This window comes from Halichoerus grypus, chromosome 2 (assembly GCF_964656455.1).
Source record: "Halichoerus grypus chromosome 2, mHalGry1.hap1.1, whole genome shotgun sequence".
NCBI lineage: Eukaryota > Metazoa > Chordata > Mammalia > Carnivora > Phocidae > Halichoerus > Halichoerus grypus.
In genome coordinates, this window is record NC_135713.1 from 11,449,731 (window position 1) to 11,465,077 (window position 15,347).

Here is a 15,347-nt window from a genome sequence, read left to right on the forward strand (position 1 = left end):
TTTCTGTAATAGACTTCTTTTGAGAGCGACGGTGGGAGGTGCGGAGCAGAGTCTTCAGTGTGGCCTCAAACCTGGCAGCTTGCTCGGAGGAGGAAGCCCAGGGTTGTGTGGCGGGAGGGGCTGCTGATTCCATTTTCTGAGACCAGCGGCCCTGCTTCCTGCCAGCTCTCTTCCCCCTGAAGTCTGTGCGGCCGGCCGGATCTGGTGTCGGACAGTGGGAGACTTTCTCATGCCTGTCCCCGTCCCCTTCTGCCTTTCCGCAGGGACTCGGCCATCTCCAGCAATAAGACCCCCCACAACAGCTCCATCAGCCACATCGAGACGGTGCTGCAGCAGCTGGACGAGGCCCAGGCCCAGATGGAGGAGCTCTTCCAGGAGCGCAAGATCAAGCTGGAGCTCTTCCTGCAGCTGCGCATATTCGAGCGGGATGCCATCGATGTGAGTGTCCTCCGCCTCCTGCCATTCCCGCATCTTCTCGCTCTGGCTGCCTTAACAGGAGGACAGGGAGAGGGAGGAGTGCACCTTGCCCTGGGAGCTGCAGGGCTTGTGCTGGAGGCCACACCACACAGCAGGCTAGAGCACAGCTGGTGCGCGGAGCTGAAGCCCAGCCGCCTCGAGCAAGTGGCTTGTTTCAGCCGGCGCTGGGTCCCCGGACGCACACCCTTGTCTATGCAGCAGACGCTCACACCTGCCCCGTGATCCTCCCCTTTCCCTTCTGTCTCCCCGCTCCCGCCCCGCTGCCTGTCTTTCTCCCCTCCCACCCTCCTCCCCAGACGGTGAGAATAAGCCTCACCTGGGCTGATGGCATGTTTGGTAATATGAAGTCCAATTTTTTTCTCCACAGAAGGGTCCTCGGATGATCTTTCATTCTTCTTACCTAAAAGTTGTTACGCCTTATATATGAGGTTTCTTTTCTTTTTCTTCAACGAAAGGGTGGTTCTTAATTCTGTGTCAGGGAAGATCTTATTTTTGAACTTGAAGGACAAGCAGAAGTAAGTATAATTGGATGGTGCTGAATCTGCCTGTGGAACATGATGAAAGGAACCAGAACTCACTTCAGCCAGGAGAAGGCCTGTTTCCTGGTGCCTGTCAGCTTCATATAGCTGCTGGAGTGACCGAGTGCCTGTCCGGGTACCAGCAGCCCGCCAGGTGGTCCTGTGACTGCCGACAGAGTGTGTAGGGCGTGCCCTCCCCATGCTAGCGCCTTGAGGGCGTGCACGCCCAGACCCTTCGTGCCACTGAAGGCAGAGGCGTGGCCGGGCTTTGTGTAGACTGCTTCACTTCTCTCTGCTCAGGGGAGCGGCTGCCTGAAGTGGGCCCTGCCTGCTTCTCTCGGGCCTGTCTGTAGGCCCAGCTCTGAGTGGTGGTCTTGCTGTATGGTACAGGAACCAGGCCAGGCCCAGTACTAGGCCTCTCATGGGGGCATCTCTGGTCGGCCATCTGTCTAAACCTCCATCAGTGTTTTCATTGAAGAAAGGCCTTCTTGGCTGTTTTCATTGTCATCATTGGTTTATGACAAGAAAGGAGTTAAATCTCACCCATGTTGTCTGGTAAAATCTGCTCTCAGTGTCTTGACCTTTACAGCCCCATGAAGCCATGTAGAGAAACAGCCCGCTGTGCTCGAGCTCATTAAGGACCTGCCCGGGGCCTGGGCGTGGTGTGCCGCTTCCAGGTTGCCGACTGTATGAACAGAAGACCCGGCATGCCTCTTTTCCTCTGTGACCTCTACTTCGTATGAATTACTTTGATAAACTTAGCTGCTATTGAGCAGTTTCAATTAGAAAACACAGAGCAATCAGGCATTACTTGAAGTTTTTTCATCAAGACATTTTGATATTTAAAAAAAATCTCTTGGCTTCATTTGTATTGCTGCTACTTAAAGGAAAAAAATTCTAATTGTATTTCCATTTTCAACAAACTGGTGTTTTAAAATGTAGCTCAGGAACCAGAAACATAATTTTCCCACACCAAAGCCACAAAATTCCAAGTGGCCTTTAATAAAAACAGTGTGCCCGGCCAGGCGTAGCGCTTTCCCCAGCTGAGGAAATTAAACCTGCAGTTCAGTCACAGGCCAGCTAAAATGTAGTTTAAAAGCTTTTAGAATGTCATAGCCTAAGAACCTCTTTTCTCTGGAATAATCCTGAAACATAGAAACCTTAGCAGTTGAGGCTTCGGCTGGGATGTCATCCCTTATCTGGGAAAATGCTCCATCCGACTGCCCGTAGGAGGCATGGAGTTATCTTTGTGGGAGAAACTTATCTGTTCCTTGGCCAGTTTTTAAAAATCTCTCCTATCTCTTGTATTTCATAGCCTTTCCAATCTCTCAAAAGTGGATCTGGGTTTTCTATGGCTTAGACATATTGCAGTCTCAGCCTCTTGATATTCCAGGTAAAATCTGCTCTGTTAACTAAAAACAGTGAAGTCATTACTATAGCATCCTGTGATAGTTACTTACGGAACACAGTTATATGTACATTTAGGAAGAGGAACTTTTAGAATTTCTAAACATTCTGGGATACAGTTAAAAACAAAGTTACTTCTCCAAAGAATTCGTGTTCAAAAATTACTTCCCCTTTCTTGAGCTTTGTTTTTGCCACTGATTTCTTGTCTTCACTTGTATGGTTAATAAGCTGTAATGATAAACTTTGGGCAGGATTTTTCCTGATGATCCTTTGATCATGGCCATAAGCTCAGTGAGTATTTTTGAATCCTGCTGGTTCTAGCACGTTCGTCTTTGTTTATTATCCGCTCTTGAGTGTTGCTGAGCCTGATGCGGTCTCCACGAGGCAGCGTTGGAGTCTATCTCACCGCCACACCGAACCCTCTCCTGCCTCAGTGTTAGAAAGGGAACGTTAAGAAAGAAATTTACCCTTAGGGTAGAGATAAAGCTTAAAGGTATGGTAAGCTCTTTCCTTTTTAAAAATATTTTTCCTCAGTGGCTTTTTGGCTTACATGTAATTTAACATTGTTCAAATTTATTAATTTTATAAATTAGCCCAATTTAATAAATTAGTGTAAATACACATACTGCATGCAGACTCCACTAATGAAAGAATAAATCCAGAAGATTTTTGACGTAGGAGTTTGAGGAAGCCTTCAGTTTTTATTACTTCCCATCTCCTAGCTGGGTTCTATGTAAACTCTCTCACATTGTCAGATTTTCAAACTCAGGTGGTTACTGCTCATCTGGATAAAAGGAAATCAGGACTCATGGGAAAGGTTATCCCAGGGAAGCGTAGATAATACAGTGTTCTTTCACAAGAAGTTTTTTCCTTCTTTTTGGATTTCGTAATTTTTAGCCTGAATTTTTAAAAAGTAGATTACAGGGCGCCTGGGTGGCTCAGTCGTTAAGCGTCTGCCTTCAGCTCAGGTCATGATCCCAGGGTCCTGGGATCGAGCCCCACATCGGGCTCTCTGCTCTGCAGGAAGCCTGCTTCTTCCTCTCCCACTCCCCCTGCTTGTGCTCCTGCTCTCGCTGTGTCTCTCTCTGTCAAATAAATAAATAAAATCTTAAAAAAAAAAAGTAGATTACAAAAGTTTTCAAACCGGCTCCAAAGTAGCGAGGATGGTACAGTGAACATCCACATGCCTGTCTCCCAAATGTAGCAGGATTGTGTCTTCCTTGCTGCAAATATCCCTTCTTTTGTTATTGTTGTGCTTAGTATGTTAGAGCAAAGCTTTGCCAGCTTACCGTTTCCCTCCTAAAGACCTTCTTAAGTATCTCGACAAAATAAGGCCTTTTCCCACATAACCACAGTCTACCACCCCTCACCAACCGGACACCTTGATCTCTAACTAACACCCAGCCTCTTCTCGGACCCCTGCAGCTGCCCCGGGGGCAGGGAGGCGCATGGGCGCTGCTTTCGCGGTTGGTTGATAGTCTTTCCATCTAGAATCATCTCTTCATCCACCCTTCTTTTTTTTCCTGCCATGACTTGTTGGAATGACCGCATCAGGGGAAGAAACCAGGTCCCACATTCTGCGTTCACTTAGTGATTTTCTTCTGTTTTTCTTTCCCTGGTATTTCCTATAAACTTGGAAGTTCGATGTAAAGACCTGATTAAGATTCGGGTTCCGTTTCTGTGCCAGATGCTCCCCAGGGGCCACGGCTTCTCCTGTCAGAAAGCTAGTCCTGTCTGGTCCCACTTCTTTAGGGAGCTAAGGTTGGTCTGTGGGATTAGGAGGTGGCAGCCTGACCCTCCCATTAAGTCCCCCCATCCTTTCCATTATAGTTTACTGCACATTGATGGTCATCGGCTGAAGAGTTATTTCACTAGAATTTCAAAACAGAATGAGAAAAAAAGCCTTTCTAATTTTATTCTACATTTAATAACTAGATTTATCTATAAAGGGGAATCTTCCTTCATTGTTATAGGCTTAAATAATTATCTCTTTTACCAGTTTCAGGATAAAGGTTGGTTTCCTGTCAACTTCTAATTAGAGGAGTTTTTCATTTAATTTTAGGCTTTTTAGCTCTTCCTTTTTTTAAAAAAAATTCACTAGGAATTAATGTGTTTTTATGTATTTTGTAAATTTTATTCAATTGTCATAGATTTTTTGTATCTAACTGTCCCGTCTTTGGCCTGTGGGAGCCCCTACGGCTGGCTTCCATGTCCTTAGGACATGGTCACATTAGTTCCTTCCTTCCCTACTTGGCACAGTGAGATATCACAGCAGATACTTATTTTTAAGTCTTGTCCTAAGAAGATACTTTCCTGTGTTAGATCATCTCAGACCTTGAGTCTTGGAACGATGAGCTTTCTCAGCAAATGAACGACTTTGACACGGAAGATCTCACGATAGCAGAACAACGCCTCCAGCACCATGCAGACAAAGCTCTGACCATGAACAACTTGACCTTCGATGTCATCCACCAAGGGCAGGACCTTTTGCAGTACGTCAATGAAGTGCAGGCTTCGGGTAAGGAGTGCATTTCATTCTGTCAGTTGTGGGGGTTTCATATCATACGGGAATTCATCCTGTTTATTTGTGTGTGCTGGCTGCCAAGTTTACTTAGCTCCGTGACATAGATGTTCTAGGTACCTGCTCTTCAAAAGGAACATTTTGCTGTTTTATTTTCATATATCGTGATCACAAGTAACATTATGATTAGCGTACTTACCTTTAATATTCTTGCATGTCATCTCAGGGAGCGTGATCTCCAGTTGTACATCCATGAATGAAATGTGAATCTCAAAAAATTTTTCACATTCTTAATTTTTTTTCTGAGTTTATATTTTACCAGCAGAGGTCACTATGGGCTCAGAAATGTAGAGAGAAGTCCGTAGTGTTTGACAACCTGCTACTACGTTACTCGTTTTATACAAATCAAATTCAATGCTTCCTGAAGAGTAAACAGGGTGCAAGTGGATGTACAGCAAAAAGAAGCCAGAGTTCGCTCATTGACAAAGTCAAGGGCTCGTGTCCGCAGTTATCCCTGCAGAAATAGATTGACAGGAAATCGGTTTGATTAGCTATACATCATGTTTTGCTTTGGAACACATCGGATACATTCCTGCAGGCCCCCTCCCGTGCTCGGAAGCACATGTAACACTCCTCTGCCCACTGTGCCTTCCTTGCACTTGGCCTTCAAGGTAACGGCCTGGCCCGGCCGGGCAGGTCCTTCACAAAAGCGCAGTGTATGTGGTGCGCGGCTGAAGAGCCGGCGGCCGTGCCAGTCGAGCTCTGGGCTCTCCCTTCACTGCCCGCAGGTGTGGAGCTGCTTTGCGATAGAGATGTCGACATGGCAACTCGGGTCCAGGACCTGTTGGAGTTCCTTCATGAAAAGCAGCAGGAGCTGGATTTAGCAGCGGAACAGCATCGGAAGCACCTGGAACAATGTGTGCAGCTTCGCCACCTGCAGGCTGAAGTGAAACAGGTAAACAAGCTGCTGGACGTGGAGCCAGACCGGAGGGGCCCCGCCCGACAAGCCCCCGAAGAGGGACCTCCTGGTCATCTGGGATACAGAACACAGCTGTTGTGAGGCATGATGTGACATGCACACCCCGGGTACGGCCACAGCTCGTGGGCAAACATGGAACCAGTGCCCGGACAGCTGTGTGTTTATTCTGTAGGGGAAGAGGCTTCCCCGCCCAGCAGGTGTATCACTTGAAAGGAACATTCACTTAGCTCGTTTTGTTATTGGTGGTCTCTTGCTTGAAACTGGGCACATTGCTTCTCAGGCTAAATAACTCTATGATTGTTCTGCAAAATAGGCTGTTATCAATCTGGATGGGGTGACAGGCTACAGGGGGCTGGGGTTTTCTTCTGTGACCAGCCTGCTCTACTGTCCTATCTCAGAGAGCATGGCAAAATAAAAATGGAACATTTGGGAGGGATTGCTTTCGGCTCACAGCCAGTGGGATTCCATGCATACATATATTCAGCATGTACCTGACATTTTATCTCACGAGCAGAGAAACCACTCATGATACCGCCCTGATACAAGGAAAGTATGGCTTTCTGGGATTCTGGTGGAGGCACAGAAAAGCGTGTTGGTTGAGCAGAGGGGATAAGGTGCCTCTGGAGTGCCTGAGTGGGTGGTGCTCACATTAAAGCAGATACACTGTCAAACTGGGAAGCTTTAAGAGCACCTGTTGGTCTCCCGTGTAATGAGATGAAGTACTGTGACCGGCCTTTTAAAGACCAGTTAATAAAGTGTTCCTTCTTGCTAAAAACAAAACAACGTGTCTAAGAAAACAAAAGCATAAACTATCCATGAGGAATTGCATTTGCCTATAAGAGTCTAAAAGTGGTGCTCAAAAATTACTTTCTCTACGTAACACGTCAGGACGTGGCAGATTGCTGCAGGTGCTAGTCAGTGGCCACGTGATAGGTGAGGTAGCTGTGTGGGTGACGGGTTGTCAGGTGGCTGTTGCAGCCCCAGCTCCCCCTCCACTTGCCAGGCAGCAGGAAGGGAAAAGCATAACAGGGAAGAAGCAGTACTTGCATCAGAGAAGAAATGCGGTCACACAACTGCCCGGAGGCGACTGCGTTGACCTCGGTAGCTGGAGAGAGTGTCCGAACTCTAATAGAGCTGTGATGTGGGGGCGGTGACGTGGTTTTATTTTAATCCACCCCTCCCCCCCCGACACACACACGAAGTTGAGGTTTTCTGAGTAAAGGAGATGAGGAGAAGTAGGCATTGAGTAGGTACCTAGCGGTCTGTGCCACAAGTAAGTGCCCGCAGTCCTGCAGCTTCCACGGTTGGAATGCTCTTGTTTGAGGATCTCGGGGGACAGCCCTGAATCCGCTCTTTGGTTAGCGGGTCGTTTAACACTGGCATTAAATTGGAAAATATGTTGGTGAAATAAAAAATAGTTCCCTTACCAGGCAGTTTGCTAATTTTGCATGTTTATTAAGGAAAAAGGAATGAAAAATACATTTCTTGATTATCAGAGAATTATTTGGGTTTTTTTTTTAAGATTTTATTTACTTGAGAGAGCGGGAGAGTGAGAGTGCGTGCACACGCATGAGCAGGAATGAGGGGCAGAGGGAGAGGGAGAGGGAGAAGCAGACTCCCCGCTGAGGAGGAAGCCTGACGTGGGGCTCGATCCCAGGACCCTGAGATCATGACCTGAGCTGAGGGCAGACATTTAACTGACTAAGCCACCCAGGCGCCCCATTATCAGGGAATTATTTGGGGCAGTAGATATCTAGTAGGTGACTGCTTTGACCTGTGGACTAATAATAACAATCTGCTGGACTCCCCACCTTTTCAGCACCCATTTGAAGCTATAAGATAACTGAATTAATTTTAAAATGCAGCACTTAAGATCAGATACTGTGGAAGGACATCAGGCTGTTGGCAATGGGATCATAAGGAAACCCATGCTTCACAGCTGATGTGAGGAGCTTGACCACCTTGCCCACTTGGCTCCTGTCCCCGGTGGCCCGCAGGGAGATCCCCTGCGGAGGGCCGGCGCTTGGAGCTCCCTGTGTCATGTTTCAGGTGCTGGGCTGGATCCGCAACGGAGAGTCGATGCTGAACGCTGGGCTCATCACGGCCAGCTCGTTACAAGAGGCAGAGCAGCTGCAGAGGGAGCACGAGCAGTTCCAGCATGCCATCGAGGTAGGGACACCAGCCTGCCCCCCACCTCGGGACACGTCTGCTGAGCCCCCTCACGGGGGACTGACCCCAAGCCCGGTGGGGTTCAGCAGGACCCAGAGTGATGATGCTGATACATCTCCAGTGTATTTCAGGGGAAGGAAACGGACTGGCGACTGCAGTGAGGGGAGGAGGTGTGTGCCAGCCTGGGGACCTCGCAGTGCCGAGCCATCCTCCCGCCGTGAGGCCCTGGCGGCACGCACCCCCCACTGTCGGGAGCACCTGCACCTGAGAACCCGAGCTGGAGTTTGGGCTGAGGGGCTTTCTGTTCTGCGGGTCTTGCACACACACTCCTGGACAGAGCAGAGCGCCGAGGGCGGCTCAGCCAGACCAGGTGCACATCACCAGTAGACAACACTATCCACGGAACTCCTCCGACCCTGGTTAACAGCAACGTTCCTCACCTTCACGGGGTCGAGGCCAGGCCAGGGCCAAGCCCACTCAGATTCACTCTCACAGCGTGTGAATTCATTATTCGTCGAGTTTTTGGGGGGCAGAGGGGAATTAATTATGGTAGGTGGTCTCAAGGTACACTCTTGGGAAAAAGAGCATTTGATGGCAGAAAACTTGTTTCCTGCTGTAGTTACATACATAGAGAAGAAAGCCACAGAAAATACTGTTAATTTATTCTCGAGACTGACATATTTTCAACTACTCAGCGCCAGCAGATACATATTAACTCTTCTTCTTGAAGCCCAGATTCTGGGCGTCTTTTGAAAATTGTATGCTGTGCCTAGTGAGTTCTAATAATTAAATTCCTAATACATGTCCATGTATCTGGGTGAAGGGTAGGGTTGGTTATACTGCATATAGTCTTTTATGGGGTCATTTAGTGCCTTTTCAGTGAAATGCAAAATTTTGCTGTGGTTAAAAAAAGAAGAAGAAGAAAAAGAAAAAAATCTGTGTCCACAGAAGCGCATGTACTCCACCTAACTGCTGTGCTGTCTGGTGTTCAGAGTCTTCATTGGGAGAACCTGATCTGTCAGCCCCTCATGGGATCTTCTATTCTAGTGAACATACACGAGCAGGAATTCTACTGGATTTCTGGTGTTAGTTTGATATTTTAATATGGCATGAGCCTCCAGAGAATACACTTGGCTCATTCCTAGCTTTGAGTTATGTTTCTCTCTCTCTCTCTTTTTTAAAGTCAATAGTTTTTGAAAACTTTTTACTCAAGTCTAAGGTAAAAATGAAAAAGGCATTCACGGTGGCCACCTTTTTTCTCCATGTGTCCATGTGCGTCTAGCTGCTATTACAAGGAGGACCAATAGGAAGAATAAACTTGGAACATTTCAACAGCTTTTTTAGAATATTGGCTATTAATTTTCCCTGCTATTTCTCAAGCTGAGAACCCCACAAGTGGGACCCATTCTGGAATGTCTTAATGCGTTTCATCCTTCATTAGGTAATTTAAGCATAAGCACGGTTGTTGCTAGGCATGAAGACTCTTTTTTTCTTACTGCACGGCCTGCTGTGTTTGTAGGAGTGTCCTGGTGAGTGTTAGGGGAAGCTGTTTCTGTCAGAGCAGGTGGAGCAGCACTGCGGCGGCCTTCCCAGTGCCTTCCCGGTGAGCGTGTGGCCGCCCAGTCAGCTGAGTCTGCCCTCCCCCTTTCTGCCTCCTCAGAAGACGCACCAGAGCGCCCTGCAGGTGCAGCAGAAAGCAGAAGCCATGCTGCAGGCCAGCCACTACGACATGGACATGATCCGGGACTGCGCCGAGAAGGTGGCCTCTCACTGGCAGCAGCTCATGCTCAAGATGGAAGACCGCCTCAAGCTCGTGAACGCGTCTGTCGCCTTCTACAAAACCTCAGAGCAGGTGAGGAGGCAGGTTTGGTGCCTCGGGCTCCTGACGAGCCTTTTGTGTTGAGCTCAGTGTTATTGGACAACTCCGTCATTAGTCCTGTCATTACTGGGCCAGTCACTTCAACCCAGGCAGAGGAGAGCATTCTAGAAGTAGAAGGGTTGTTGCTTACCTTAGGACTCAAAGAGTAATAGGTTGGAGAGGAGCTGAGAGGACCTCCGTTCTCCTCTCATTTAAATGGATAGCCTGAAACGCACCAGAGAGAGACCAGAAATTCCGTTTTTATTTGGTTCTTGTCCTGAAAGGCCTGCCTATTTTGACCCCGGCATTTGTCCTCACGTAAGACGGAGCCCATGGTTCCTTCCGATGGTCTTGGTCCCCAGGCCGACACCTTTATCCCCAGAGCCTGACCTACCACACTTGCCGGAGATGTCGCTCTGTGCCGTCAGTCGCCGACCGGCCCCTCTTACCTGCGACTCTTCTGCTCACAGGTCTGCAGTGTCCTCGAGAGCTTGGAGCAGGAGTACAAGAGAGAAGAGGACTGGTGTGGAGGAGCCGACAAGCTGGGCCCCAACTCAGAGACGGACCACGTCACCCCAATGATCAGCAAGCACTTGGAGCAAAAGGAAGCATTCCTGAAGGTAAGGAGCCAGCCGTTTGGGGTGCTGGTGCCTCCCTGAACAGGGGACACAAATGCAAGAGGGTTCACCTGAAGATGGCAGGGTGCAGACTGTCCGTCAGAGAACCCCAGATGTTCCCAGGCACCAGGCGTGCAGGGCCCGGGGCGGTGCAGGGTGGGGGGGGCCTCCGCACACCTGCAGCTCTCCCCTTGTGTGACATTGCACCGGTGCTGGGCTAGTTGGTCAGAGAAAGTCTTAAAATCTTCCATTTGTGATTTACACTCCCTAGTTTTCCCAAAGAGCTAGAAACCTGTGTGAATAAAGCATGGGTGGAAGTCAGAGCACCAGATGATTCTGAGCAGAGAGAGAGATTGATTTGGTGAGACAGAAATGCCGATAGCTTGAAATAATCTTCCTTTGGAAATTCAGCCTTTTTAGGAATACTGGACCCAGTGCAGAGTAGACACAAAGCAGGAACACCTCTTGGAGTTTATAGGATTAGTTACTAATACTCACTCAGGAAGTGTTTCCTGCAAAAGAGACTTAATCCCATTTAGGCCCGGCTGGAAGTTTGAACTCTGAGAAGCTTTAAATGAGGAATTTCTCTAGCTGCCTTTGTCGTGTACGTGTGCGTGCGGGCGTGTGTGTGTGTGTGTGTGTGTGTGTGTGTGTGTGTGTTTTCATTTCCATGTTTCTGTGATGCATTCTTTCACTCTTGAGAATCTTCTGAGGCCCTGCCTGTTGCCACTCAGACCTGTTAAAAATAGGTGTGGTGTGTGCTTTTCATTGTCACTTTATTGAGTTTTGCTTTGGCATTCTGATCCCTCTGACCCCATTTCCTGTTATATTTAATAATTTCTGTTTCTATTCTGAAGGTGATGTCTGACAGTTACTGTTTAGTCTGAGAGAACAGATTGTAACTCTTTGAAAATTCTATCTGGTCATTTATTTTGAGCTTCCATCACATGACTTTCTTTGTAGCAGATCAGGGTGGGAAAACAGCGGTGACTCCCTCAGCCTCCAGTTGAACCATTTCAAACGGAACTTGAAAGCCCTGGGCTTACGTGTCCTTGCTTGTTACAATTATGAAATGCCCGCCACTGTGAGGACGTTTCCATTGGGATCCTCATAATTTGCCTCTCTTTCTCTGCAATCCATTTAGAATAAAGCAGAATTGAATACTACTTAGTCTTAAATAAGACAGATACTTAGATAAAATTATAAAACAAAATACTCACTGGCCTGTTCAGATTCCTTCACTCAGCTGGGTTCAGTAGTGTCTGTGTATTGGATAGCTTTAAACTTTTCATAATGGAAGTTTAAAGATACATACAGAAATAGAACAGGTAACAAACTCCTATGTACTTCTCACCCAGCATCAGTAGTTATCGGCACATGGGCGTATGCCCACTTTCCCTGGGCTACTTTAAATTCTAGATGTTACATCATTTTATTTGTAAATACTTCAGTACGTATTTAAACATTAAATTCTGCCTTTCTAAAACATAACCACAACACCATTATCGGATCCTGAAAATTAACAGTATCTCTTATTTTATACAAAATCCAACAGTGTTCAAATTTCTCTGACCCGTTATTGTCTTATATATGGTTTTAATCAGAATTCAAACAAGGTCTGCACGTTGACTTTATTGATATGTCTCTTAAATCTCTCTCTCTGTCTTTTTTTAAAGATTTTACTTATTTGACAGAGCTATAGAGAGGGAACACAAGCAGGGGCAGAGGGAGAGGGAGAAGCAGGCTTCCCACGGAGCAGGGAGCCCGAAGTGGGGCTCGATCCCAGGACCCTGGGATCATGACCTGAGCCGAAGGCAGACGCTAATGACTGAGCCACCAGGAGCCCCTCCAAATCTCTTTTAATCGAAACACCACCCCCCTTTCATTACTATTTATTAGCTGAAGAAGTAAGTTATACTGTGGGATTTTTCTCACTCTGGATTTCCATAATTGCATCCTGTGGAGTCATTTTTTACCATCCTGGATTCTCTAAGTGTGTTATGTTGAGAGCCTCACTTGGATTCAGGCTTGAGTGTGAGTGTGTGCGTATGCACTCTGCGTACCTGGCATTCCATCAGGAGGCACATAAGGTCTGCTTCTCTTTGTGTCTGTGTGATATGAGGGTTTGCCATTGCTTCAAACGTGGTAAGTCCATTTAATCCATTATGTGCTTCTCTGTCTGCCTTTTACCTAATGGGTTTAGTACCCTGTGGTGATAATGCTTCATTAGGGGTTGCAAAATGGTGAGATTCTATCATTCCTTCTGCCTTGATTAGCTAGAATTATTCCCTCCTTAGCTATTTGGTTACTCTCAAATAGAGTTTGTCCAGAAAAGGCAGGCTAAGTGCTTGAATCTTTCCATTTGCTTATCATTTTCAGAATAATGAGCTGTTGCCCTAGCAACCTCTGCATAGGATTAGTTTTTGTTCTATCTTCATGGATTTTAAGATATTTGGTGTGTTTTGATCAATTGCAGTCATTTATCTTTTTATACTCAACTTGTCCCATTCGTGGGAGCTCCTTCCAGGCAGGTTGGCTCTGACATCCTCCTGACATAACCCCAGTCGTCTGCGGCCACTTCCTCACTGTTTGGAGTGCAGCCAATTTTAGGCTAATCTGTGGAGACTCATGATACATTCTTCTCTTAATTAAAAAGTGTCCTAGCTCCATGTACTGCAAAGGCCTGGAAATAGTGACCGACCAGTAATAATGAGCTCCCTGTGTCTTGTCCAGATTGTGGTCTAAATACCATGTATCAGAAGGAGGAAACAGAGCTTCTAGAAGAAAGAGTAATTCCAGAGCTGAGACAGGAAATGGATAAGATATTTCCAACTCACATATAATTAAGGGTATTTTTTCTCTTTTTTTTTAATACATTAATGAAATTACTTACTTGGTTTATAAACGTGGAATCCATCAGTCATCTATTACCACAATAACACCACAAAACAAACCACCCCAAGACTGATGGCTCAAACCAGGGGTTGGCAGTCTATGCCCCCGAGAGCTAAATCCATTCACTCTTACTCCTCTCCATGTTGCCCGTGGCAGCTTTCCTCCACAGTGGTTGGGTTTAGTACTTGCAGCCGGGAGGTAGACAATACAGGACTTGGAAAGCTGAAAATACTGTCTGCCTTTTCCAGAAATCCGGGCACAGCTTAGCTGGGTGCTCTCACTCAAGGTTTCTCCCAAAGCTGCAGCTAGGTTGTTGGCTGGGGGCCCGGAAGGAGAAGGGCCCCACCTCCTCTCTGTGCAGGCCAGCGGCCTCTCTCAGTCCCCTGCCCCGTGCACCTCTCCGTGGGGCAGCGCTCAACATGGCAGCTGACTTCCTCAGAGCAAGAGGTCCAAGACAGATTTTTTTTTTTTAATTGAAACAGGATGTAACCTGTGTATTCTCCAAACCACAGGTTGGCCCAACGAATGTTTTAGTTAAAGATGTGTGTTAGAGCTATATGATGTTGTCATCCATACGTACTCAAAATACATGTTTGTCGAAGTCCCATTAACAACACCTTGCCCTCCATGATTCTCTTAGGCTTGCACACTTGCTAGAAGGAATGCAGATGTCTTCCTGAAGTACCTGCATAGGAACAGTGTGAACATGCCTGGAATGGTGACCCATATCAAAGCCCCTGAACAACAAGTGAAAAGTGAGTACAGCTACGAGTCATTTTACTGGCAAGCAGTACAAGGAGTTGGGCAGGATGTGTTCTAAAATCCTGAGACCCAAGGCTTCATTTTAAATATACATTTCATATTATTAAAGTTCTTGCCAGTTATCTTTGTTTAATAATAAAATATGAAGCAAATGATACAGATTGATACTTTGTTGACTAAAGTTGAAGAGTATAAGCAGGGAGAAAATGCAGCATGATATTTATTAGTATGGACTATTTTGTTCAAGCAAGTGAAAATACTGTAAATTGGGGAAAAAGGAAAACCAGAATTTATCTAGAGTCAAAATATTTTTAAAAGTTCAAATTAAGGGGGCGCCTGGGTGGCTCAGTCGTTAAGCGTCTGCCTTCGGCTCAGGTCATGATCCCAGTGTCCTGGGATCGAGCCCCACATCGGGCTCTCTGCTCCGCGGGAAGCCTGCTTCTCCCTCTCCCATTCCCCCTGCTTGTGTTCCCTCTCTTGCTGTGTCTCTCTCTGTCAAATAAATAAATAAATTCTTTAAAAAAAAAAAAAAAAAGTTCAAATTAAGAAATTATACACCAAAATCATTGCTGGAAGGTATTATAGATTTGTATACTAAAGCATTAATAAAATCAAATTGCCAAATATCATACATTGTGGTATCATTTGAGAGTAAAAATCTGTAAAGCCATGGGTTTTTATGTATGCATATATATAATGTTAAGTGCATGGAAACTCGTTTGGGAAAATTTGATACTAAACTGTTAATAGGATTGGTATGGATAGAAGTGAGGGGGACTGATGGTTTTTACTCTAGAATTCTGATTGAATACTTTACAGTGGAAATAACCTCAGAAAATGATTAAGAGTTTGAAACAGTCTTGACATTGAGGCACCTGCTATCCTCACCATGAGCTTCAGGGGCCGGCAGTAAACAGATGAGGAACCTGGGGCCCCACCGCCTGCACTCTCAGAGTTGGGTCTCATAGGGGAAAAGTTGCCATAATCCATTAACAAATGATTCGTCTCACTGTTTAAACCCATATGATTGGCAGAAACATTGTATATTATACTCCCTGTTCATCTGGATTCATCTGTCAGAGGTGTCACAGAAAAATGATCTGTCACACTGGTAGAGTCCTCTGCGCTCCGCAGAGGAGATTTC

At 46.4% G+C, this 15,347-nt stretch overlaps 1 protein-coding gene across 13 annotated transcripts in view; it reads left to right on the forward strand.

Annotated features, from left to right (window-relative positions):
- Positions 1 to 15,347, forward strand: part of TRIO (trio Rho guanine nucleotide exchange factor) — a 340,046-nt gene that overhangs the window by 203,202 nt on the left and 121,497 nt on the right. For all 13 annotated transcript variants that reach the window (XR_013445488.1, XM_078066575.1, XM_078066577.1 and 10 more), the window contains exons 13-19: positions 264 to 438; positions 4,725 to 4,920; positions 5,712 to 5,878; positions 7,952 to 8,071; positions 9,732 to 9,923; positions 10,400 to 10,549; positions 14,082 to 14,196. Coding sequence is in view for 12 of the 13 variants with exons in the window: in XM_078066575.1 (XP_077922701.1) it covers positions 264 to 438; positions 4,725 to 4,920; positions 5,712 to 5,878; positions 7,952 to 8,071; positions 9,732 to 9,923; positions 10,400 to 10,549; positions 14,082 to 14,196 (1,115 nt within the window). In the remaining variant the exon portion in view is untranslated. The remainder of the gene's footprint in view (positions 1 to 263; positions 439 to 4,724; positions 4,921 to 5,711; positions 5,879 to 7,951; positions 8,072 to 9,731; positions 9,924 to 10,399; positions 10,550 to 14,081; positions 14,197 to 15,347) is intronic.